This window comes from Mobula hypostoma, unplaced genomic scaffold (assembly GCF_963921235.1).
Source record: "Mobula hypostoma unplaced genomic scaffold, sMobHyp1.1 scaffold_83, whole genome shotgun sequence".
In the NCBI taxonomy this organism is placed as follows: Eukaryota; Metazoa; Chordata; class Chondrichthyes; order Myliobatiformes; family Myliobatidae; genus Mobula; species Mobula hypostoma.
This window is the reverse complement of record NW_026948186.1, coordinates 303,907-329,385: the sequence shown is the minus strand read 5'-3', so window position 1 is coordinate 329,385 and position 25,479 is coordinate 303,907. Positions and strand designations below refer to the sequence as shown.

General features: G+C 57.8%; 1 protein-coding gene across 2 annotated transcripts in view; it reads left to right on the top strand.

Annotated features, from left to right (window-relative positions):
* The window catches only part of kdm2ab (lysine (K)-specific demethylase 2Ab), a 136,249-nt gene that overhangs the window by 62,804 nt on the left and 47,966 nt on the right, over window positions 1-25,479 (top strand). For both annotated transcript variants that reach the window (XM_063039388.1, XM_063039389.1), the window contains exons 9-18: window positions 1,905-2,020; window positions 2,145-2,271; window positions 3,950-4,338; window positions 4,445-4,531; window positions 6,306-6,527; window positions 10,398-10,532; window positions 11,654-11,740; window positions 11,919-12,134; window positions 15,670-15,705; window positions 17,273-17,790. In XM_063039388.1, coding sequence (XP_062895458.1) covers window positions 1,905-2,020; window positions 2,145-2,271; window positions 3,950-4,338; window positions 4,445-4,531; window positions 6,306-6,527; window positions 10,398-10,532; window positions 11,654-11,740; window positions 11,919-12,134; window positions 15,670-15,705; window positions 17,273-17,790 — 1,933 coding nt within the window. The remainder of the gene's footprint in view (window positions 1-1,904; window positions 2,021-2,144; window positions 2,272-3,949; window positions 4,339-4,444; window positions 4,532-6,305; window positions 6,528-10,397; window positions 10,533-11,653; window positions 11,741-11,918; window positions 12,135-15,669; window positions 15,706-17,272; window positions 17,791-25,479) is intronic.

Here is a 25,479-nt window from a genome sequence, read left to right as displayed (position 1 = left end):
GGATTAGAGAGGGTGCAGAGGAGATTCACCAGGATGCAGCCTGGGTTAGAGAGGGTGCAGAAGAGATTGACCAGGATGCTGCCAGGATTAGAGAGGGTGCAGAGGAGATTGACCAGGATGCTGCCTGGGTTAGAGAGGATGCAGAGGAGATTGACCAGGATGCTGCCTGGATTAGAGAGGGTGCAGAGGAAGGATGCTGCCTGGATTAGAGAGGGTGCAGAGGAGATTGACCAGGACGCTGCCTGGGTTGGAGAGGGTGCAGAGGAGATTCACCAGGATGCAGCCTGGGTTAGAGAGGGTGCAGAAGAGATTGACCAGGATGCTGCCAGGATTAGAGAGGGTGCAGAGGAGATTGACCAGGATGCTGCCTGGGTTAGAGAGGATGCAGAGGAGATTGACCAGGATGCTGCCTGGATTAGAGAGGGTGCAGAGGAGATTGACCAGGATGCTGCCTGGATTAGAGAGGGTGCAGAGGAGATTGACCAGGACGCTGCCTGGGTTGGAGAGGGTGCAGAGGAGATTCACCAGGATGCAGCCTGGGTTAGAGAGGGTGCAGAAGAGATTGACCAGGATGCTGCCAGGATTAGAGAGGGTGCAGAGGAGATTGACCAGGATGCTGCCTGGGTTAGAGAGGATGCAGAGGAGATTGACCAGGATGCTGCCTGGATTAGAGAGGGTGCAGAGGAGATTCACCAGGATGCTGCCTGGATTAGAGAGGGTGCAGAGGAGATTGACCAGGATGCTGCCTGGATTAGAGAGGGTGCAGAGGAGATTGACCAGGATGCTGCCTGGATTAGAGAGGGTGCAGAGGAGATTGACCAGGATGCTGCCAGGATTAGAGAAGGTGCAGAGGAGATTGACCAGGACGCTGCCTGGATTAGAGAGGGTGCAGAGGAGATTCACCAGGACGCTGCCTGGATTAGAGAGGGTGCAGAGGAGATTGACCAGGATGCTGCCTGGATTAGAGAGGGTGCAGAGGAGATTGACCAGGATGCTGCCAGGATTAGAGAAGGTGCAGAGGAGATTCACCAGGATTTTGCCTGGATTAGAGAGCATGCCTTATGAGAACAAGTTGAGTGAACTCGGCCTTTTCTCCTTGGAGCGACGGAGGATGAGAGGTGACCTGATAGAGGTGTATAAGATAATGAGAGGCATTGATTATGTGGATTTTCCCCAGGGCTGAAATGGCTAGCACAAGAGGGGGTAGTTTTAGGTGCTGGGAAGTAGGTACAGAAGAGATGTCAGGGGTAAGTTTTTTACTCGGAGAGTGGTGAGTGTGTGGAATGGGCTGCCAGCAACGATGGTGGAGGCGGATACGATAGGGTCTTTTAAGGGACTCCTGGACAGGTACATGGAGCTGAGAAAAATAGAGGGCTGTGGGTAACCCCAGGTAATTTCTCAGGTAAGGACATGTTTGGCACAGCTTTGTGGGCCGAAGAGCCTGTATTGTGCTGTAGATTTTCTATGTTTCTGTGTCTTATGAAGATCATGTTGTCATTGGGGATTTCAACTTCCCCAAGATAAACTGGCACCTTCTCGGTGCAGGAGTTTTTGATGGGGCAGAATTTGTCCACCGCAGGAGGGTGGGTTTCTTCAATCAGTACGTGGACGGTCCAGCGGGAGTCGGGGCCGGGTGACTTGACCTCTCTCGGTGAACTGTGACCCCCGACGACAGCTGGAGATGAGGATAAGGGTTGACCCTGCGGGAGGGTTGCACATTGGGAGCGGGGAAAACGACAAGAACGTCAGACGGGAACTCGGGAGAGTTTATGGGGATCCAGTGATTTCGGGCAAGTCCACGTAAGGACCAGCTGGACGGCGAGGGTCCTTAAACGGGAGCTGTTACGCACGGTCTCTGTCTGATTTTTCTCCCCCCCCCCCCGCCCCACCGGCTCTCTCCCCAGGGTGGATCCACGCGGTTTACACTCCGGAGGACACCCTGGTCTTTGGTGGCAACTTCCTCCACAGCTTCAACATCCCCACGCAGCTACGCATCTACAACATCGAGGACCGGACGCGGGTGAGTCCGGGGGGGGGTGTGGTTGGGGGAGGGTTGTGATTCTCGCCAGCCAGTTCCCCCGGGACTGCTTCCCAGCCTCCACCCCAGCTGACCCGTCCGCCTCTCTCTCCCCTCCTCCTGGCAGGTTCCACTTAAGTTCCGCTACCCGTTCTACTATGAGATGTGCTGGTACGTGGTGGAGAGGTACGTCTTCTTCCTGGCCAAGTGCTCCCACCTGACCAAGCAGTTCCAGAAGGAATCTCAGCTGATCGGTGAGTCCCGCCTGCTCCCCCTCCCCGCATGCTGACTGCTGTCCGCCGGTCTCCCTCGGCGGGGGAGATCTGTACACCGACTGGAGTCTCTCGCTCTCTCTCATCTGTACACTGATCTCGCGCACTCTCGCTCTCTCTCTCATCTGTACACTGACCGGTGTCTCTCAGTCCCTCTCTCTCGGGGGGAGATCTGTACACTGACCGGTGTCTCTCAGTCCCTCCCTCTCAGGGGGAGATCTGTACACTGAACGGTGTCTCTCAGTCCCGCTCTCTCAGGGGGAGATCTGTACACTGACTGGTGTCTCTCAGTCCCTCTCTCTCAGGAGGAGATCTGTACACTGACCGGTGTCTCTCAGTCCACCTCTGTTCAGTAGATACCTGTCCATTGACAAGTGACTCTCACACCCTCTGAGCTAGCTGTCTACTCTATCTGTCCCTCTTACCATCTTGTACACCTCTATCGAGTCACCTCTCACCCTTCGCTCCACAGAGGGAAGCCCTTGCTTCCTCAACCTCTCCTCATAAAACGTGCTCTCTAATCCAGGCAGCATCTTGGTCAATCTCCTCTGCACCCTCTCTAATCCAGGCAGCATCCTGGTGAATCTCCTCTGCACACTCTCTAATCCAGGCAGCGTCCTGGTCAATCTCCTCTGCACCCTCTCTAATCCAGGCAGCGTCCTGGTCAATCTCCCCTGCACCCTCTCTAATCCAGGCAGCGTCCTGGTCAATCTCCTCTGGACCCTCGCTAATCCAGGCAGCATCCTGGTCAATCTCCTCTGCACCCTCTCTAATCCAGGCAGCGTCCTGGTCAATCTCCTCTGCACACTCTCTAATCCAGGCAGCGTCCTGGTCAATCTCCTCTGCACCCTCTCTAATCCAGGCAGCGTCCTGGTCAATCTCCCCTGCACCCTCTCTAATCCAGGCAGCGTCCTGGTCAATCTCCTCTGGACCCTCGCTAATCCAGGCAGCATCCTGGTCAATCTCCTCTGCACCCTCTCTAATCCAGGCAGCATCCTGGTGAATCTCCTCTGCACACTCTCTAATCCAGGCAGCGTCCTGGTCAATCTCCTCTGCACCCTCTCTAATCCAGGCAGCGTCCTGGTCAATCTCCTCTGGACCCTCGCTAATCCAGGCAGCATCCTGGTCAATCTCCTCTGCACCCTCTCTAAAGCTTGCACATCCTTCCTGTAACGAGGGGAGCAGAACTGAACACAACACTCCAAGTGTGGGTCAAACCAGGGTTTTATAGAGCTGTAATGTTACCTCACAGCTCCTGAACTCAATTCCCCGACTAATGAAGGGAAACACACCAAATGTTTTCTTAACCACCCCCCCCCCGCCCCCGGCAGGAACTTTCAGGGATCTATGGACGTTGATGAAGATCTCTCTGCTCCTCCACACGAAGAATCTTGCCGTTAACCCTGTCCTCTGCCGTCAAATCCGACCTTCCAAAGCGAATCACCTCCTGCTTCTCCGGGCCGAACTGCATCTGCCGCTGCTCGGCCCGGCCCCGCGTCCTGTCGACGTCCCGCGGTCACCCGCGGCAACCGTCCTTCGTGTTACTGCCCACGCTTCCCGGGCCCTGCTGCGTCCCAGTCGAAGGCCCTTCCTCCTCCTGCCTCCCCTCTTCCCGCCTGTGCTCACGGCCTGCGTTTTTTTTTCCTTCCCTCCCTCCCAGACTCGGACTCTGAGAGTGACAGTGGCTCCTCCAGCAGCGAAGAGGAGGGGGACGGCGAGGGGGAGCGCCGGGGGGTCTCGGCCTGCCCCCCTCCCGAGGGGGGGTCGGCAGCCCCCGCTCCCCCTCCGCCCCCGCCGCCCCCTCCTCCTCCCCCCGGCCAGACCAACGGGCTGGGGGCAGAGGGCGGCGTGGCGCGGGCCCTGAAGCGCAGCCCCTCGAGCGAGTCGGTGGTCTCGCAGGACTCGCGGGCCGGGGGCTGGATCCACCTGACCCACTTCGAGCGGAGCGGGCTGCGGGCGCTGGTCGACAGGCTGGAGTCGCTCCCGGAAAACAAGAGGTGCGTCCCGGACGGCTTGATCGACGCCGAGTCCCTCCTGAAAGACATGAAGGTGAGGGGCCACTTCCCGCCCACCGCCCGCACACCCCCCTCCCCTGGCACCCCCAGCGCGGTGCCTAACTCTCTCTCTGTCTCTCTCCCTCCCCCACCCACCGCAGAAAGTGCTGGAAGAGCACATGAACGACGACCCCAAGCTGGCTTGTACTGGGTACCCCATCATCAGATGGCCAAAGAAACGAGACAAGGTGAGTGTGGGAGAGAACGAGGGAGGGGAGAGGGGGGAGAGGGAGAGGACAGTTATCCCATCATCAGGTGGTCAAAGAAACGAGACAAGGTGAGTGTGGAAGAGAACGAGGGAGGGGAGAGGGGGAGAGGGAGAGGACAGTTATCCCATCATCAGGTGGTCAAAGAAACGAGACAAGGTGAGTGTGGGAGAGGGAGAGGGGAGAGGGCAGACCGACAGAGAGGGCAGTTACCCCATCGTCCGATGGCCAAAGAAACGAGACAAGGTGAGTGTGGGAGAGGGGGAGAGGGCAGACCGACAGAGAGGACAGTTACCCCATCGTCCGATGGCCAAAGAAACGAGACAAGGTGAGTGTGGAAGAGAACGAGGGAAAAGGGAGAGGGAGAGGACAGTTACCCCATCGTCCGATGGTCAAAGAAACAAGACAAGGTGAGTGAGGGAGGGGTGAGGGCAGACCGACAGGGGAGAGGGAGAGGACAGTTACCCCATCATCAGATGGCCAAAGAAACGAGATAAGGTGAGTGTGGGAGAGAACGAGGGAGAGGGCAGACCGACAGGGGAGAGGGAGAGGACAGTTACCCCATCATCAGATGGCCAAAGAAACAAGACAAGGTGGGTGTGGGAGGGGAGAGGGAGAGGACAGTTACCCCATCGTCCGATGGTCAAAGAAATGAGACGATGAGTGTGGAAGAGAACGAGGGAGGGGAGAGGGGGAGGACAGTTACCCCATCGTCCGATGGTCAAAGAAATGAGACAAGATGAGTGTGGAAGAGAACGAGGGAGGGGAGAGGGAGAGGACAGTTATCCCATCATCAGATGGTCAAAGAAACGAGACAAGGTGAGTGTGGGAGAGGGAGAGGGGGACAGGGCAGACCGACAGAGAGGGCAGTTACCCCATCGTCCGATGGCCAAAGAAACGAGACAAGGTGAGTGTGGGAGAGAACGAGGGAAAGGGGAGAGGGAGAGGACAGTTACCCCATCGTCCGATGGTCAAAGAAACGAGACAAGGTGAGTGTGGAAGAGAACGAGGGAAAGGGGAGAGGGAGAGGACAGTTACCCCATCGTCCGATGGTCAAAGAAACGAGACAAGGTGGGTGTGGAAGAGAACGAGGGAAAGGGGAGAGGGAGAGGACAGTTACCCCATCATCAGATGGTCAAAGAAACGAGACAAGATGGGTGTGGGAGGGGAGAGGGGGAGAGGGAGAGGACAGTTACCCCATCATCAGATGGCCAAAGAAACGAGACAAGGTGAGTGTGAGAGGGGGAGAGGGCAGACCGACAGAGAGGGCAGTTACCCCATCGTCCAATGGCCAAAGAAACGAGACAAGGTGAGTGTGGAAGAGAACGAGGGAGCGGAGAGGGCAGACCGACAGAGAGGCGGAGTGGGAGAGGACAGTTACCCCATCATCTGCTGGCCCCAGAAACGAGACGAGGTGAGTGTGGAAGAGAACGAGGGAGGGGTGAGGGCAGACCGACAGAGAGGACAGTTACCCCATCGTCCGATGGCCCCAGAAACGAGACGAGGTGAGTGTGGAAGAGAACGAGGGAGCGGAGAGGGCAGACCGACAGAGAGGCGGAGTGGGAGAGGACAGTTACCCCATCATCCGATGGCCCCAGAAATGAGACGAGGTGAAGGGAGAGGGGAGCGGGGGAAGGAGTGTGGAGAGAGGCAGAGTGTGGGGCTACGGGAGCTTGGGGAGGAGGTCGAGAAGTTCGGGGGAGAGACATTATTCCAGGACCACCGATCGAACTGATCCTCCTCATTCCCCCCGCAGCCGAAGATGGGGAGGCCGCGGTCGAGGCCGCCCCCCCTGCCCCCGGGCCGGCCGCCGGTGGTGAGGGGGGGTCCGGGCTCGCGGCGGAGGCGGAGGAGGTGTAAGCAGTGCGCGGCCTGTCGTCGGCGGGAGTGCGGCCTGTGTCACTACTGCCGAGATATGAAGAAGTTCGGCGGTCCCGGCCGCATGAAGCAGTCCTGCGTGCTGCGACAGTGCGAAGCGGTGAGATCCCTCCCTCCCTCTCTCCGTCCCTCCGCAACCCCTCCACGGTGCCTCCCCTTCCCCACTCTCCGTGACCCTCCCTCTGCGATCTGTAAACCATGGGAGCAGAATTCAGCCATGTGACAGAACAAGTCTTCTCCGCCGTTCCATGATGGCTGGTTCACTATCCCCCTCGACCCCCCGATCTCCTGCCTTCTCCCCGTAACTGTCAACGCCCCGACTCGCCAAGAATCTGTCAGCCTCTGCCTTAAGTACGTCCGACACCTTGTCCTCCACGGCCGCCTGTGGCGACAAATTCCACAGATTCACCGCCCACTGGCTAAAGAAATTCCTCCTCATCTCCGTTCTGAATGGACGCCCCTCTATTCTGGCGGTCTGTCCTCTGGTGCTAGACTCCCCCCACTATAGGGAACATCCTCTCCACATCCACTCTATCTGTGTCCTCTGGTCCTAGACTCCTCCACTACAGGAAACATCCTCTCCACATCCACTCTATCTGTGTCCTCTGATCCTAGACTCCCCCACTATAGGGAACATCCTCTCTACATCCACTCTATCTGTGTCCTCTGGTCCTAGACTCCCCCCACTACAGGAAACATCCTCTCCACATCCACTCTATCTGTGTCCTCTGGTCCTAGACTCCTCCACTACAGGAAATATCCTCTCCACATCCACTCTATCTGTGTCCTCTGGTCCTAGACTTCCCCCACGACAGGAAACATCCCCTCCACATCCACTCTATCTGTGTCCTCTGGTCCTAGACTCCTCCACTACAGGAAACATCCTCTCCACATCCACTCTATCTGTGTCCTCTCGTCCGAGACTCCCTCACTACAGGAAACATCCTCTCCACATCCACTCTATCTGTGTCCTCTGGTCCTAGACTCCCCCACGACAGGAAACATCCCCTCCACATCCACTCTATCTGTGTCCTCTGGTCCTAGACTCCCCCACTATAGGAAACATCCTCTCCACATCCACTCTATCTGTGTCCTCTGGTCCGAGACTCCCTCACTATAGGAAACATCCTCTCCACATCCACTCTATCTGTGTCCTCTGGTCCTAGACTCCCTCACGACAGGAAACATCCTCTCCACATCCACTCTATCTGTGTCCTCTGGTCCTAGACTTCCCCCACGACAGGAAACATCCCCTCCACATCCACTCTATCTGTGTCCTCTGGTCCTAGACTCCTCCACTACAGGAAACATCCTCTCCACATCCACTCTATCTGTGTCCTCTCGTCCGAGACTCCCTCACTACAGGAAACATCCTCTCCACATCCACTCTATCTGTGTCCTCTGGTCCTAGACTCCCCCACGACAGGAAACATCCCCTCCACATCCACTCTATCTGTGTCCTCTGGTCCTAGACTCCCCCACTATAGGAAACATCCTCTCCACATCCACTCTATCTGTGTCCTCTGGTCCGAGACTCCCTCACTATAGGAAACATCCTCTCCACATTCACTCTATCTGTGTCCTCTGGTCCTAGACTCCCTCACTACAGGAAACATCCTCTCCACATCCACTCTATCTGTGTCCTCTGATCCTGGACTCCCCCACTATAGGAAACATCCTCTCCACATCCCCTCTGTTGAGGTCTTCCAACATTTGAAAGGTTTGAATGAGATCCCCCACTTCATTCTTCTAAACTCCCGCAAGTTCAGACCCAGAGCTATCAAACATTCCTCGTATGTTAACCCTTTCATTCCGAGACTCATCCTTGTGAACCTGCTCTGGACCCTCTAAATGTCAGCACATCCCTTCCCAGATACGGGGCCAAAAGCTACTCCCAGTACTCCACATGAAGCCTCACCAGTGCCTTACAAAGCCTCTGCATTATATCCTTGCTTTTGTATTCCAGTCCTCTCGAAACAAATGCTAATATTGCATTAGCCTTCCTCACCGCAGACTCAACCTGCAAGTTAACCTTTAGGGACTCCCAAGTCGCTTTGTGGTTCGGGTTTTTGAATTTTCTCCCCACGTAGAAACTTTTCCTCTACCCGTGACCGTACTCCTCCCGACAATGTATTCCACCTGCCACTTCTTTGCCCGTTCCCCTTACCTGTCCAAGTCCTCCTGCTCCCTCAAAACTACCTGCCCCTCCACCTCTCTTCGTTTCATCCACAAGCTTGGCCGCAAAGCCATCAATTCCTTCATCCGTACGACATCAAAAGAATCGGCCCCAACGCGGATTTCAGTGGGACACCACTAGTCACCGGCAGCCAGCCAGAAAAGACTCCCTTTATTCCCACTCTTTACCTCCGGCCAATCAGCCACTGCTCTATCCATGTTGGCATTTTTTCATTTTTTTTCTGATTTTTAAATCTTTTTATTCATTATTATTGAAAATTGACAGCAAAGAAGAAAAATACATTAAAGTAATCAAATCAATACGTCAATATGTATAATAAGAGTCAAACTATTAACCAAATAAACAGTGTATCAATAATAATTTAAAAAAAATAATGTTAAAGGTTTTTTTTTGAAAAAAGAAAGAAGGAAAAAAGAACCCCTACTAACTGGAAAAAAAACACTCACTAACAAACAAAAAAAAAACAACTAACAAACAAAAAAAAAGAGGGAAAAAAAACCATTTGGAGCCCAAACCCAGCGCTATACGCCATACAAGCTTCTATATATAAAAAAAGGACATCAATCCGCCAGCCAAAGCCATTTACCCAAGAATCAGAAGGGAACCATCTTAAATAACTCAGATCAAAGGATAGTAGCAGGCAAAAGAGCCCCACCTTTTCTCAAAGTCAAATCGAGGATCAAAAGTTCGACTTCTGATTTTTTCCAAACTAAGACATAACATCACCCATTGTATCAAAGTGGGAGCAGAGGCATCTTTCCATTTTAATAAAATAGCCCTTCTTGCTAATAATATGACAACTAGCATCTTTCCTGTCATACTGTGGGCTTGTAGTTTGTCCAGTAGCCTCGTGTGCATCACCTTGTCAAAGACCTTCTGAAAATCCAAATAGACAACATCCACCGCTTCCCCCTTATCTGTCCTGCTTGTTATTTCTTCAAAGAATTCCAGCAGATTTGTCGGGGAAGGCTTTCCCTTGAGGAAACCAGGCTGACTGCGGCCGATTTTTATCAAGTGGCTTGAAGAATCATCCTTTGTAATCGACTCCATCTTCCCACCCGTTGAAGTCAGACTGACTGGCCTGTAATTTCCTCTCTTCTGCCTTGCCCGACTTCCTGGAGTGACCCTTGTCATTTTCTGGCCTTCCAGAAACCCATGCCGCAATCTGGTGATCCTTGAAAGATCGTTATTAACGCCTCCGCAATCTCCTCGGCCCCCTCTTTGAGAAGATGGGGTGTAGTCCATCTGGTCCAGTTGACTTATCCACCTTCAGACCTTTCAGCTACCCCAGCGCCTCTTCCTTAGTGATAGCGACTACCCCAGCACTTCCCGCTCAGTGACGGCGACTACCCCAGCACTTCCTGCTCAGTGACGGCGACTACGCTCACTTCTGCCCCCCCCCCACAGACACTCTCGAGCCAGTTTTCTGTCCCCGTCGCTGCCTGTCAGTCTTCGACTGCGTTCTGAGGGTCATCTGCCTCGTCCCGTACTTCAGATAGGACGCCTTCAGTCCTGTATTCGTCAGCCCGGTTCGACGTCGTCCCCCCCCCCCCCACCCCACTTTCGACGCTGCAACTTTGCCCAGTCGTCCGCCCGCCCCCTCCTGACGGCCTGTCGCACTCAGCCCAGTCACTATGGTCCCCCCCCCACCCCCACGGCCGAATTTGTCTAAACTCTCCCCAGCGGCTCGGGCGAAGCTGCCGGCGAGGGAGCTGGGTTCGGGTGCAGACCGTGAACCTGACGCGCTGTCTCTCGCTCGCTCCCCCCCCACAGCCCATCCTGCCGCACACGGCCCTGTGCATGATCTGCGACGAGGGGGGCCAGGACGCCGAGGGGAAGAGCGGAGCACGGGGCGCCCTGATGGAGTGTTCCACCTGCAGCGAGATCGTCCACCCTTCCTGCCTGAAGGTGGGTGGCCCCCCGCGGGGAGACGCTGGGGGGTGGGGGGGAGTGGATGCGAGGGGTGAGACAGCAGGGGACGGGGAGAGGGTGGGTTGTGATGGAGGTATTAAAGAGAGTGAGGGTCCGGGGAAGGGGGCGGAGGGGTGTCATAGATAGGGAGGGGATTAGATTAGATTATAAGGACATTCAGTACCCCTCCTGCCTGAAGGTGGGTGGCCCCCCCGTGGGGAGACGCTGGGGGGTGGGTGGGGTGGATGCGAGGAGTGAGACAGCAGGGGACGGGGAGAGGGTGGGTGGTGATGGAGGTATTAAAGAGAGAGAGGGTCCAGGGAGGGGGGAGGAAGGGTGTCACAGATAGGGAGGGGATTAGATTAGATTATGAGGACACTCAGTCCTCGTTTATTGTCATTTAGAAATGCATGCGTTAAAAAATTGGTACAATGTTCCTCCAGAGTGATATCACAGGATAAACCAAGACTAAAACTGACAAAACCACGTCATTATAATATGTAGTTACAACATTGCAAAGCAATACCGTAATTTGATAAAGAGCAGACCATGGGCACGGTAAAACAAAGTCTCAAAGTCCTGATAGCCCCATCATCTCAAGGCGGCAGAAGGGAGAAACTCTCCCGGCCGTGAACCTCCAGGCGCCAACAACTCCCAATGCAGCACCATTGGAAGCACCCGACCGCAGCGGACTCTGAGTCCGTCCGAAAACCTCGAGCCTCCGACACAGCCCCTCCCGAGCACTTCGACCCCGTCCCCGGCCGCTGAGCAAAAAGCAAGGCCGAGGACTCAGGGCCTTCCCCTCCGGAGATTCCAGACCGCACAGTAGCAGCGGCGGCCAAGCGGGCATTCCAGAAGTTTCTCCAGATGTTCCTCCGCACTCTCACGTCCGTCTCCATCAAATCGGGATTGTGCCCGGCGCCCTGCTCGGCAGATAACGGACATCACCAGCGCCATCTTCTCCTCCCACCCGATTGAGGGAGGGCGATCGAATCGGCGGGGGCCAGAGGGCGTGCGGAGAGCGACGGACGGGTAGGGGGGGTGGGGTGGATCAGACGGAGGGATGCGGGACCCCCGCAGGTTGCTGGCGTTTGACAACTCTCCCCTCCTCCAAACAGCTGGACTCCTCCCTGGGGGTGATCAGTCAGCAACTCCCCAACTGCTGGGTCTGCCCCAAGTGTGTGCAGCTGGATCAGAGGACGCAGGTGAGCAGCCCGGGCGGGGTGGGGGGGCGGGGGGGGAGCGTCCGGTCCGGGGAGGGGTCTGGGGGAGGGAGGGGTGGGCATGAAAGCGGGTATCTGGGGAGGGGAGGGTCAAATTACGCCGGTGTCACGGTGCGACCATCTGAAAACCTGTCTCTCCCCCCCCCCCCACTCCTTCCAGGAACGTCGTACCCTGCCCCTGAAGGCCTCCCAGCCGGACGGGGGCCACCAGTCACAGGCGGAGAGGCCGCGGCTGGCGGGGGAGCACGGCCGGCGGGTGCTGTCGGTGGGGGCCGTCCGCCGGAAGCTGGAGGGGCTCCCCCCTCCCCGCCACTCCGACTACCTGCTGATGCGTAAGCGGAGGCTCGCGGTGGCCGAGCAGTCGGCTCGCAACAAGGTGAGACGGGGAGGGGGCGCTTGCTGGCAGGGAGACGGGCGGGGGGGGGGCGGTGAGAGCCGGGCTCCCTTGGCACCTCCGACTTCTGAGTTTCGTCTGCTTAGGAACCGGTCCGCGCCTTTATTCCTTCCGCCGAAGCCGATCGCTTCCCGGCACCGTGTTCCGCCTGCGGTTTTCCTGAGCGAGAGAGAGATATTCAGGGATCGGAGATACTTTACTGTCGCCAAACAATTGATACTAGAGCGTACGATCGTCGCAGCGATATTTGATTCTGCGCTTTCCGCTCCCTGGAGTACAAATCAATAGTAAATACTAAAAATTTAAATTGTAAATAATAAATAGAAAATAGGCCGCACGTGGAGGACTGTGTCCAGTTCTGGTCACCTCACTATAGGAAGAATGTGGAAACACTGGAAAGGGTACAGAGGAGATTTACCAGGATGCTGCCTGGTTTAGAAAGTATGCATTATGATCAGAGATCAAGGGAGCTAGGGCTTTACTCTTTGGAGAGGAGGAGGATGAGAGGAGACTTGATAGAGGTGTACAAGATAATAAGAGGAATAGATAGAGTGGACAGCCAGCACCTCTTCCCCAGGGCACCACTGCTCAATACAAGAGGACATGGCTTTAAGGTAAAGGGTGGGAAGTTCAAGGGGGATATTAGAGGAAGGTTTTTTACTCAGAGAGTGGTTGGTGCGTGGAATACACTGCCTGAGTCAGTGGTGGAGGCAGATACACTGGTGAAGTTCAAGAGACTACTAGACAGGTATATGGAGGAATTTAAGGTGGGGGTTATATGGGAGGCAGGGTTTGAGGGTCGGCACAACATTGTGGGCCGAAGGGCCTGTACTGTGCTGTACTATTCTATGTTCTGTGTTAAAAGGGAAAGTAAGGTAATGCAAAAAAGCCGAGAGGCAGGTCCGGATATTTGGAGGGTATGGTCCAGATCCGGGTCAGGATCCGTTCAGCAGTCTTATCACAGTTGGAAAGAAGCCGTTCTCAAATCTGGCCGTACGAGTCTTCAAGCTCCTGAGCCTGCTCCCGGAGGGGAGAGGGACGGAAAGTGTGTTGGCTGGGTGGGTCGTGTCCTTGATTATCCTGGCAGCACTGCTCCGACAGCGTGCGGTGCAGAGAGGCCTGAGAGTCCTTCGTGCAGGATTCCCGAAAGGTGAATTTGCGGATGGAGCCCGTGGTGAGGAAGGCAGATGCGATGTTGGTGCTCCTTTTTCAAGAGAGCGAGAACATGAAAGCGAGGGTGGGAGATGTTGAAACTTTAGAAAGGTTCTGGGAAAGAAGGGATTAACGTGTCGGGAGCGTTTGACAGCTCTGGGCCTGTACTCGCTGGGGTTTAGAAGAATGACGGGTGAATCATTGAAACCGATTGAATATTGAAAACTCTTGATAGAGTGGATGTGATTACAATGGTGAATTATTCCCGGACTCCCCCACTATAGGAAACATCCTCTCCACATCCACTCTATCTGTGTCCTCTGGTCCTAGACTCCCCCACTACAGGAAACATCCTCTCCACATCCACTCTATCTGTGTTCTCTGGTCCTAGACTCCCCCACTACAGGAAACATCCTCTCCACATCCACTCTATCTGTGTCCTCTGGTCCGAGACTCCCCCACTACAGGAAACATCCTCTCCACATCCACTCTATCTGTGTCCTCTGGTCCTAGACTACCCCACGACAGGAAACATCCTCTCCACATCCACTCTATCTGTGTCCTCTGGTCCGAGACTCCCCCACTACAGGAAACATCCTCTCCACATCCACTCTATCTGTGTCCTCTGGTCCTAGACTCCCCCACGACAGGAAACATCCTCTCCACATCCACTCTACCTGTGTCCTCTGGTCCGAGACTCCCTCACTACAGGAAACATCCTCTCCACATCCACTCTATCTGTGTCCTCTGGTCCTAGACTCCCCCACTATAGGAAACATCCTCTCCACATCCACTCTATCTGTGTCCTCTGGTCCTAGACTCCCCCACTACAGGAAACATCCTCTCCACATCCACTCTATCTGTGTCCTCCGGTCCTAGACTCCCCCACCATAGGAAACATCCTCTCCACATCCACTCTATCTGTGTCCTCTGGTCCTAGACTCCCCCACTATAGGAAACATCCTCTCCACATCCACTCTATCTATGTCCTCTGGTCCTAGACTCCCCCACTACAGGAAACATCCTCTCCACATCCACTCTATCTGTGTCCTCTGGTCCTAGACTCCCCCACTATAGGAAACATCCTCTCCACACCCACTCTATCTGTACCCTCTGGTCCCAGACTCCCCCACTACAGGAAACATCCTCTCCACACCCACTCTATCTGTGTCCTCTGGTCCTAGACTCCCCCACTATAGAAAACATCCTCTCCACATCCACTCTATCTGTGTCCTCCAGTCCTAGACTCCCCCACGATAGGAAACATCCTCTCCACATCCACTCTATCTGTGTCCTCCGGTCCTAGACTCCCCCACTATAGGAAACATCCTCTCCACATCCTCTCTATCTATGTCCTCTGGTCCGAGACTCCCCCACTATAGGAAACATCCTCTCCACATCCACTCTATCTGTGTCCTCTGGTCCTAGACTCCCCCACCATGGGAAACATCCTCTCCACATCCACTCTATCTGTGTCCTCCGGTCCTAGACTCCCCCACTATAGGAAACATCCTCTCCACATCCTCTCTATCTATGTCCTCTGGTCCGAGACTCCCCCACTATAGGAAACATCCTCTCCACATCCTCTCTATCTATGTCCTCTGGTCCGAGACTCCCCCACTATAGGAAACATCCTCTCCACATCCACTCTATCTGTGTCCTCCAGTCCTAGACTCCCCCACTACAGGAAACATCCTCTCCACATCCACTCTATCTGTGTCCTCCGGTCCTAGACTCCCCCACTATAGGAAACATCCTCTCCACATCCTCTCTATCTATGTCCTCTGGTCCGAGACTCCCCCACTATAGGAAACATCCTCTCCACATCCACTCTACCTGTGTCCTCTGGTCCGAGACTCCCCCACTACAGGAAACATCCTCTCCACATCCACCCTATCTGTGTCCTCTGGTCCTAGACTCCCCCACCATAGGAAACATCCTCTCCACATCCACTCTATCTGTGTCCTCTGGTCCGAGACACCCCCACTATAGGAAACATCCTCTCCACATCCACTCCATCTGTGTCCTCTGGTCCCAGACTCCCCCACTACAGGAAACATCCTCTCCACATCCACTCTATCTGTGTCCTTTGGTCCGAGACTCCCCCACTACAGGAAACATCCTCTCCACATCCACTCTATCTGTGTCCTCTGGTCCTAGACTCCCCCACTACAGGAAACATCCTCTCCACATCCACTCTATCTGTGTCCTCTGATCCTAGACAGGTGGGAGCGAGGGAGGCAAAGGGAGGGGGCCGGAGTTCAGGATGCCTTGCCTCTCTTCCTGATATCTCAGCAGGAAATTAACCTTCTCTCCACCTCTCTTCTCCCCCACCCATCCCTGTTCCTCCACCTCATGTCCCCAGATAAAACTCGAGAGGGAGCAGATCCTATTACGGACGGTGAGACCACTTTGTTTCTGTTCAAACCAGGGGGAGAGGGGTTGATGGAGATGGGGAGAGGTGTAGGGGTGATTACGGAGATGGGGGTGTAGGGGAGGGGGTGATTACGGAGATGGGGGTGTAGGGGAGGGGGTGATTACGGAGATGGGGAGAGGTGTAGGGGTGATTACGGAGATGGGGGTGTAGGGGAGGGGGTGATGATGGAGATGGGGGTGTAGGGGAGGGGGTGATTACGGAGATGGGGGTGTAGGGGAGGGGGTGATTACGGAGATGGGGAGAGGTGTAGGGGTGATTACGGAGATGGTGGTGTAGGGGAGGGGGTGATTACGGAGATGGGGGTGTAGGGGAGGGGGTGATGATGGAGATGGGGGTGTAGGGGAGGGGGTGATTACGGAGATGGGGGTGTAGGGGAGGGGGTGATGATGGAGATGGGGGTGTAGGGGAGGGGGTGATTACGGAGATGGGGAGAGGTGTAGGGGTGATTACGGAGATGGGGGTGTAGGGGAGGGGGTGATTACGGAGATGGGGGTGTAGGGGAGGGGGTGATGATGGAGATGGGGAGAGGTGTAGGGGTGATTACGGAGATGGGGGTGTAGGGGAGGGGGTGATGATGGAGATGGGGGTGTAGGGGAGGGGGTGATTACGGAGATGGGGGTGTAGGGGAGGGGGTGATTACGGAGATGGGGGTGTAGGGGAGGGGGTGATTACGGAGATGGGGGTGTAGGGGAGGGGGTGATGGAGATAGGGGTGTAGGGGAGGGGGTGATTACGGAGATGGGGGTGTAGGGGAGGGCGTGATTATGGAGATGGGGGTGTAGGGGAGGGGGTGATTACGGAGTAGGTGGTGTAGGGGTGGGGGTGATTACAGAGATGGGGAGAGGTGTAGGCGTGATTACGGAGATGGGGGTGTAGGGGAGGGTGATTACGGAAATGGGAGTGTAGGGGAGGGGGTAATTACGGAGATGGGGAGTGATGTGATTTTGGAGATGGGGGTGTAGGGGAGGGGGTGATTACGGTGATGGGGAGAGTTGTAGGGGTGATTACGGAGATGGGGGTGTAGGGGAGGGGGTGATGATGGAGATGGGGGTGTAGGGGAGGGGGTGATTACGGAGATGGGGAGAGGTTTAGGGGTGATGATGGAGATGGGGATGTAGGGGAGGGGGTGATTACGGAGGTGGTGGTGTAGGGGAGGGGGTGATTACGGAGATGGTGGTGTAGGGGAGGGGGTGATTATGGAGATGGGGGTGTAGGGGAGGGGGTGATGATGGAGATGGGGGTGTAGGGGAGGGGGTGATTATGGAGATGGGGAGAGGTGTAGGAGTGATTACGGAGGTGGTGGTGTAGGGGAGGGGGTGATTACGGAGATGGTGGTGTAGGGGAGGGGGTGATTACGGAGATGGTGGTGTAGGGGAGGGGGTGATTACGGAGATGGGGAAGGTGTAGGGGTGATTACGGAGATGGGGGTGTGGAGAGGTGGGTGTAATGGGAGATGGGGAGGGTCAGGGAGATTGGGAATGTCCTGTGTGAATCCCACTGACCCCTCCCCGCCTCTCCGCTCTCCTCCACAGAAGCGGAAAGCAGAGGGTGATGTCGACCATCCGGCCCTGCTGAAGTTTCCCCGTCCCGGCAGGGGAGGGGCGGTGTTCCGCGCCGACCGTCTGCGCCGTTGCCACCTCCGGCGAGCGCAGTCCCTCGCCCTTCACCCCTCCTCCTCCTCCTCGCCCCTCCGCCCGGCCCTCCCGTCCTCCGACGGAACGGCCGCCCACCCGCGCCTGTCGGACAGCGGCAAGGCCGAGCTGGGGGGCTCGCAGCCGCCCGTCCGCCTCCAGCGGCCCCCGGCCGACTTCCGGGGCTCGGGGGCCCCACGCCGTCCGCTCTCGGCCGGCCGGCCGCCGGGCAGGGGGACGGGAGGGGCAGAGGGAGGGGGCTGCCCCTGCGGCAGGGCCGGCCCCCCTCTGCCCTCGCCCAGCGGCAACCCCTCCGAGGACCAGATGATGCAGAGGCACGTGTGGCTGCTGGTGTTCCGCTACCTAACGCAGAGGGAGCTCTGTGTCTGCATGAGGGTCTGCAAGGCCTGGAACAAGTGGTGAGGATCTTCTCGTTCCCCTAGTTCCCCCTTGATCCCCTAGTTCCCCCTTGATCCCCTAGTTCCCCCTTGATCCCCTAGTTCCCCCTTGATCCCCCTCCCCCCCTTGATCCCCCTCCCCCCCTTGATCCCCCTCCCCCCCTTGATCCCCCTCCCCCCCTTGATCCCCCTCCCCCCCTTGATCCCCCTCCCCCCTTGATCCCCCTTCCCCTCATTCCTCCTTCCGCCCTTGATCCCCTCGTTCCTCCTTCCCCCCTTGATCCCCTCTTTCCTCCTTCCCCCCTTGATCCCCTCTTTCCTCCTTCCCCCCTTGATCCCCTCTTTCCTCCTTCCCCCCTTGATCCCCCTCATTCCCCCTTCCCCCTCGATCCCCCTTGTTCCCCCCTCGATCCCCCTTGTTCCCCCCTCGATCCCCTTGTTCCCCCTTCCCCCTCGATCCCCTTGTTCCCCCTTCCCCCTCGATCCCCTTGTTCCCCCTTCCCCCTCGATCCCCTTGTTCCCCCTTCCCCCTCGATCCCCTTGTTCCCCCTTCCCCCTCGATCCCCTTGTTCCCCCTTCCCCCTCGATCCCCTTGTTCCCCCTTCCCCCTCGATCCCCCTTGTTCCCCCTCATTCCCCCTCGATCCCCCTTGTTCCCCCTCGATCCCCCTTGTTCCCCCTCGATCCCCCTTGTTCCCCCTCGATCCCCCTTGTTCCCCCCTCGATCCCCTTGTTCCCCCCTCGATCCCCTTGTTCCCCCCTCGATCCCCTTGTTCCCCCCTCGATCCCCTTGATCCCCTAGTTCCCCCTCGTTCCCCTAGATCCCCCTTGTTCCCCCTTGATCCCCCTTACCCTCGATCCCCTTGTTCCCCCTTGATCCCCCTTCCCCTTGTTCCTCCTTCCCCCTTGATCCCCTCGTTCCTCCTTCCCCCCTTGATCCCCTCATTCCCCCTCCCCCCTTGATCCCCTTCCCCCCTTGATCCCCTTCCCCCTTGATCCCCCTTCCCCCCTTGATCCCCCTTCCCCCCTTGATCCCCCTTCCCCCCTTGATCCCCCTTCCCCCCTTGATCCCCGATCCCCCTCCCCGATCTCCCTCCCCCCTTGATCCCCCTCCCCCCTTGATCCCCCTCCCCCTTGATCCCCCTCCCCCTTGATCCCCCTTCCCCCTTTGATCCCCCTTTCCCCCTTGATCCCCCCTTCCCCCCTTGATCCCCCTTTCCCCCCTTGATCCCCCTTTCCCCCCTTGATCCCCCTTTCCCCCCTTGATCCCCCTTTCCCTCCCTGATCCCCCTTCCCCCTTGATCCCCATCGTTCCTCCTTCCCCCCTTGATCCCCATCGTTCCTCCTTCCCCCCTTGATCCCCATCGTTCCTCCTTCCCCCCTTGATCCCCATCGTTCCTCCTTCCCCCCTCGATCCCCATCGTTCCCCTCATTCCCCCCTCGTTTCCCCTCATTCCCCCCTCGTTTCCCCTCATTCCCCCCTCGTTTCCCCTCATTCCCCCTCGTTCCCCCTTCCCCTTCCCCCTCGTTCCCCCTTCCCCCCTCGTTCCCCCTTCCCCTTCCCCCTCATTCCCCCTTCCCCCCTCGTTCCCCCTTCCCCCCTCGTTCCCCCTTCCCCCCTCGTTCCCCCTTCCCCCCTCGTTCCCCCTTCCCCCCTCGTTCCCCCTTCCCCCCTCGATCCCACTCCCCCCGTCCCCCTCCCCCCGTCCCCCTCCCCCTCTTTCCCCTTCCCCCTTCTCCCCGATCCCCTTGTTCCCCTTCCCCCTTGTTCCCCTCGTTCTCCTGATCCCCTCATTCCCCCTTGATCCTCTCATTATCCCCTTGAACCCCTCTTTCCCCCTCCCCCATTGATCCCCTCGTTCCCCCTTACCCCCATTGATCCCCTCGCTCCCCATTCCCCCATTCATCCACTCATTCACCCTCCCCCATTGATCCCCTCATTCCACTTCCCCATTGATCCCCTCGTTCCCTCTTCCTCCTTGATCCCCTCGCTCCCCCTTACCCCCATTGATCCCCTCGCTCCCCCTCCCCCTTGATCCCCTCGTTCCCCCTCCCCCTTGATCCCCTCGTTCCCCCTCCCCCTTGATCCCCTCGTTCCCCCTTACCCCCTTGATTCCCTCCTTCCCCTTCCCCCTTGATCCCCTCCTTCCCCTTCCCCCTTGATCCCCTTATTTCCCCTTTCCCTCATTCCCCCTTGATCCCCTTATTCCCCCTTTCCCTCATTCCCCCTTGATCCCCTAGTTCCCCCTCCCCCTTGATCCTCTCTTTCCCACTCCCCCTTGATCCTCTCTTTCCCACTCCCCCCTGATCCCCTCTTTCCTCCTTCCCCCTTGATCCCCCTTTCCTCCTTGATCCCCTCATTCCCCCTCCTCTTGATCCCCTCCTTCCCCTTCCCCCTTGATCCCCTCCTTCCCCTTCCCCCTTGATCCCCTCCTTCCCCTTCCCCTTCCCCCTTGATCCCCTTGTTCCCCCTTTCCCTCGTTCCCCCTTGATCCCCTAGTTCCCCCTCCCCTTGATCCTCTCTTTCCCACTCCCCCCTGATCCCCTCTTTCCTCCTTCATCCCTGATCCCCTCTTTCCTCCTTCCCCCCGATCCCCTCTTTCCTCCTTTCCCCCCTTGATCCCCTTTCCTCCTTCCCCCCTTGATCCCCTCTTTCCTCCTTCCCCCTTGATCCCCTCATTCCCCCTTACCCCCTTGATCCCCTCATTCCCCCTTACCCCCTTGATCCCCTCATTCCCCCTCCCCTTGATCCCCTCCTTCCCCTTCCCCTTGATCCCCTCCTTCCCCTTCCCCCTTGATCCCCTTATTCCGTCTTGATCCCCTTATTCCCCCTTTCCCTCGTTCCCCCTTGATCCCCTAGTTCCCCCCCCTTGATCCTCTCTTTCCCACTCCCCCCTGATCCCCTCTTTCCTCCTTCCCCCTTGATCCCCTCTTTCCTCCTTTCCCCCTTGATCCCCTCTTTCCTCCTTCCCCCCTCTTTCCTCCTTCCCCCTTGATCCCCTCTTTCCTCCTTCCCCCTTGATCCCCTCTTTCCTCCTTTCCCCCTTGATCCCCTCTTTCCTCCTTCCCCCCTCTTTCCTCCTTCCCCCTTGATCCCCTCGCTCCCCCTTACCCCATTGATCCCCTCGCTCCCCCTTACCCCATTGATCCCCTCGCTCCCCCTTACCCCATTGATCCCCTCGCTCCCCCTTACCCCATTGATCCCCTCGCTCCCCCTTACCCCATTGATCCTCTCGCTCCCCCTTACCCCATTGATCCCCTCGTTTCCCCTTACCCCATTGATCCCCTCACTCCCCCTTACCCCATTGATCCCATTTCCCCTCCCCCTTGATCCCCTCGTTCCCCCTCCCCCTTGATCCACTCGTTCCCCCTCCCCCTTGATCCCCTCGTTACCCCCAATGATCCCCTCGGTCCCCCTTACCCCATTGATCCCCTCGTTCCCACTCCCCTTGATCCCCTTGTTCACCCTTGATCCCCTCCTTCCCCCTCCCCCTTGATCCCCTCCTCCCCCTTGATCCCCTCCTTCCCCTTGATCCCCTCCTTCCCCTTGAGCCCCTCCTTCCCCTTCCCCTTTGATCTCCTCATTCCCTCTTCCCTCTTCATCCCCTCATTCCCCTTTCCCTCTTTCCCCTCGATCCCCTAGTTCCCCCTCCCCCTTTGATGCCCTCATTCCCCCTCCCCCTTGATCCTCTCGTTTCCCCCCCTTGATCCTCTCGTTCTCCCCTCCCCCTTGATCCTCTCGTTCTCCCCTCCCCCTTGATCCTCTCGTTCTCCCCTCCCCCTTGATCCTCTCGTTCTCCCCTCCCCCTTGATCCTCTCGTTCCCCCCTCCCCTTGATCTTCTCGTTCCCCCCTCCCCCAGATCCCTTCGTTCCCCCTTCCCCCCTTGATCCCCTCATTCCCTCTTCCCCCTTGATCCCCTCATTCCCTCTTCCCCTTCATCCACTCATTCCCCCTTTCCCTCATTCCCCCGATCCACTAGTTCCCCCTCCCCCTCGATGCCCTCATTCCCCCTCCCCCTTGATCCTCTCGTTCCCTCTTACCCCCTTGATCCCCTCGTTCCCTCTTACCCCATTGATCCCCTCGTTCCCTCTTCCCCTTCATCCACTCATTCCCCCTTTCCCTCATTCCCCCGATCCACTAGTTCCCCCTCCCCCTCGATGCCCTCATTCCCCCTCCCCCTTGATCCTCTCGTTCCCCCTTACCCCATTGATCCCCTCGCTCCCCCTTACCCCATTGATCCCCTCGCTCCCCCTTACCCCATTGATCCCCTCGCTCCCCCTTACCCCATTGATCCCCTCGCTCCCCCTTACCCCATTGATCCCCTCGCTCCCCCTTACCCCATTGATCCTCTCGCTCCCCCTTACCCCATTGATCCCCTCGTTTCCCCTTACCCCATTGATCCCCTCACTCCCCCTTACCCCATTGATCCCATTTCCCCTCCCCCTTGATCCCCTCGTTCCCCCTCCCCCTTGATCCACTCGTTCCCCCTCCCCCTTGATCCCCTCGTTACCCCCAATGATCCCCTCGTTCCCCCTTACCCCATTGATCCCCTCGTTCCCACTCCCCTTGATCCCCTTGTTCACCCTTGATCCCCTCCTTCCCCCTCCCCCTTGATCCCCTCCTCCCCCTTGATCCCCTCCTTCCCCTTGATCCCCTCCTTCCCCTTGATCCCCTCCTTCCCCTTCCCCTTTGATCTCCTCATTCCCTCTTCCCTCTTCATCCCCTCATTCCCCTTTCCCTCTTTCCCCTCGATCCCCTAGTTCCCCCTCCCCCTTCGATGCCCTCATTCCCCCTCCCCCTTGATCCTCTCGTTTCCCCCCCTTGATCCTCTCGTTCTCCCCTCCCCCTTGATCCTCTCGTTCTCCCCTCCCCCTTGATCCTCTCGTTCTCCCCTCCCCCTGATCCTCTCGTTCCCCCCTCCCCTTGATCTTCTCGTTCCCCCCTCCCCCAGATCCCTTCGTTCCCCCTTCCCCCCTTGATCCCCTCATTCCCTCTTCCCCCTTGATCCCCTCATTCCCTCTTCCCCTTCATCCACTCATTCCCCCTTTCCCTCATTCCCCCGATCCACTAGTTCCCCCTCCCCCTCGATGCCCTCATTCCCCCTCCCCCTTGATCCTCTCGTTCCCTCTTACCCCCTTGATCCCCTCGTTCCCTCTTACCCCCTTGATCCCTTCATTCCCTCTTACCCCCTTGATCCCTTCATTCCCTCTTACCCCATTGATCCCCTCGCTCCCCCTTACCCCATTGATCCCCTCATTCCCCCTCCCCCTTGATCCCCTCGTTCCCCCTCCCCAATGATCCCCTCGTTCCCCCTTACCCCATTGATCCCCTCGTTCCCACTCCCCTTGATCCCCTTGTTCCCCCTTGATCCCCTCCTTCCCCTTCCCCTTTGATCTCCTCATTCCCTCTTCCCCCTTCATCCCCTCATTCCCCCTTTCCCTCGTTCCCTCTCGATCCCCTAGTTCCCCCTCCCCCTTTGATGCCCTCATTCCCCCTCCCCCTTGATCCTCTCGTTCCCCCTTCCCCCAGATCCCTTCGTTCCCCCTTCCCCCCTTGATCCCCTCGTTCCCCCTCCCCCTTGATCCCCTCGTTCCCCGTCCCCCTTGATCCCCTCGTTCCCCCTCCCCCTTGATCCCCTCGTTCCCCCTCCCCCTTGATCCCCTCGTTCCCCCTCCCCCAATGATCCCCTCGTTCCCCCTCCCCCAATGATCCCCTCGTTCCCCCTCCCCCAATGATCCCCTCGTTCCCCCTCCCCAATGATCCCCTCGTTCCCCCTTACCCCATTGATCCCCTCGTTCCCACTCCCCTTGATCCCCTCGTTCCCCCTTGATCCCCTCCTTCCCCTTCCCCTTTGATCTCCTCATTCCCTCTTCCCCCTTCATCCCCTCATTCCCCCTTTCCCTCGTTCCCTCTCGATCCCCTAGTTCCCCCTCCCCCTTGATCCTCTCGTTCCCCCTTCCCCTGGATCCCTTCGTTCCCCCTTCCCCCCTCTTTCCCAGTCCCTCGATCCCCTCTTTCCTCCTTCCCCCTTGATCCCCTCTTTCCTCCTTCCCCCCTTGATCCCCTCTTTCCTCCTTCCCCCTTGATCCCCTCGTTCCCTCTTACCCCCTTGATCCCCTCGTTCCCTCTTACCCCCTTGATCCCCTCGTTCCCTCTTACCCCCTTGATCCCCTCGTTCCCTCTTACCCACATTGATCCCCTCGTTCCCCTTACCCACATTGATCCCCTCGCTCCCCCTTACTACCATTGATACCCTCGCTCCCCCTTACCCCATAGATCCCCTCGTTCCCCCTCCCCCTTGATCCCCTCGTTCCCCCTCCCCCTTGATCCCCTCGTTCCCCTTCCCCAATGATCCCCTCGTTCCCCCTCCCCAATGATCCCCTCGTTCCCCCTCCCCAATGATCCCCTCGTTCCCCCTCCCCAATGATCCCCTCATTCCCCCTCCCCAATGATCCCCTCGTTCCCCCTTACCCCATTGATCCCCTCGTTCCCCCTTACCCCATTGATCCCCTCGTTCCCACTCCCCTTGATCCCCTCATTCCCCCTCCCCTTGATCCCCTTGTTCCCCCTTGATCCCCTCCTTCCCCTTCCCCCTTGATCCCCTCCTTCCTCTTCCCCTTTGATCTCCTCATTCCCTCTTCCCCTTCATCCCCTCATTTCCCCTTTCCCTCGTTCCCCCTCGATCCCCTAGTTCCCCCTCCCCCTTCGATGCCCTCATTCCCCCTCCCCCTTGATCCTCTCGTTCCCCCTCCCCCTTGATCCTCTCGTTCCCCCTCCCCCTTGATCCTCTCGTTCCCCCTTCCCCCGGATCCCTTCTTTCCCCTTTCCCCCTTGATCCTCTCCTTCCTCTTCCCCTTTGATCTCCTCATTCCCTCTTCCCCTTCATCCCCTCATTCCCCTTTCCCTCGTTCCCCCTCGATCCATTAGTTCCCCCTCCCCCTTCGATGCCCTCATTCCCCCTCCCCCTTGATCCTCTTGTTCCCCCTTCCCCGGATCCCTTCGTCCCCCCTTCCTCCCTTGATCCCCTCTTTCCCACTGCTCCCCTTGATCCCCTCTTTCCCCCTTCCCCCTTTGATCCCCTCTTTCCCCCTCCCCCTTGATCCCCTGGTTCCCCATTCCCCCCTTGATCCCCTCATTCCCCATTCCCCCTTGATCCCCTCGTTCCCCCTCCCCCCTTGATCCCCCTCGTTCCCCCTTCCCCCACTTTATCCTCTCATTCCCCCTTGATCCCCTCTTTCCCCCTCCCCCTTGATCCCCTCTTTCCCCCTCCCCCTTGATCCCCTCGGTCCCCCTCCCCCTTGATCCCCTCGGTCCCACCTCCCCCTTGATCCCCTCGGTCCCACCTCCCCCTTGATCCCCTCGGTCCCCCTCCCCCTTGATCCCCTCGGTCCCCCTCCCCCTTGATCCCCTCGTTCCCCCTTACCCCATTGATCCCCTCGTTCCCTCTTACCCCATTGATCCCCTCGCTCCCCCTTACCACCATTGATCCCCTCGCTCCCCCTTACCACCATTGATCCCCTCGCTCCCCCTTACCCCATTGATCCCCTCGCTCCCCCTTACCCCATTGATCCCCATTCCCCCTTCCCCCATTGATCCCCTCATTCCCTCTTACCCCATTGATCCCCTGGCTCCCCCTTACCCCCATTGATCCCCTCGTTCCCCCTTACCCCCATTGATCCCCTCGTTCCCCCTTACCCCCATTGATCCCC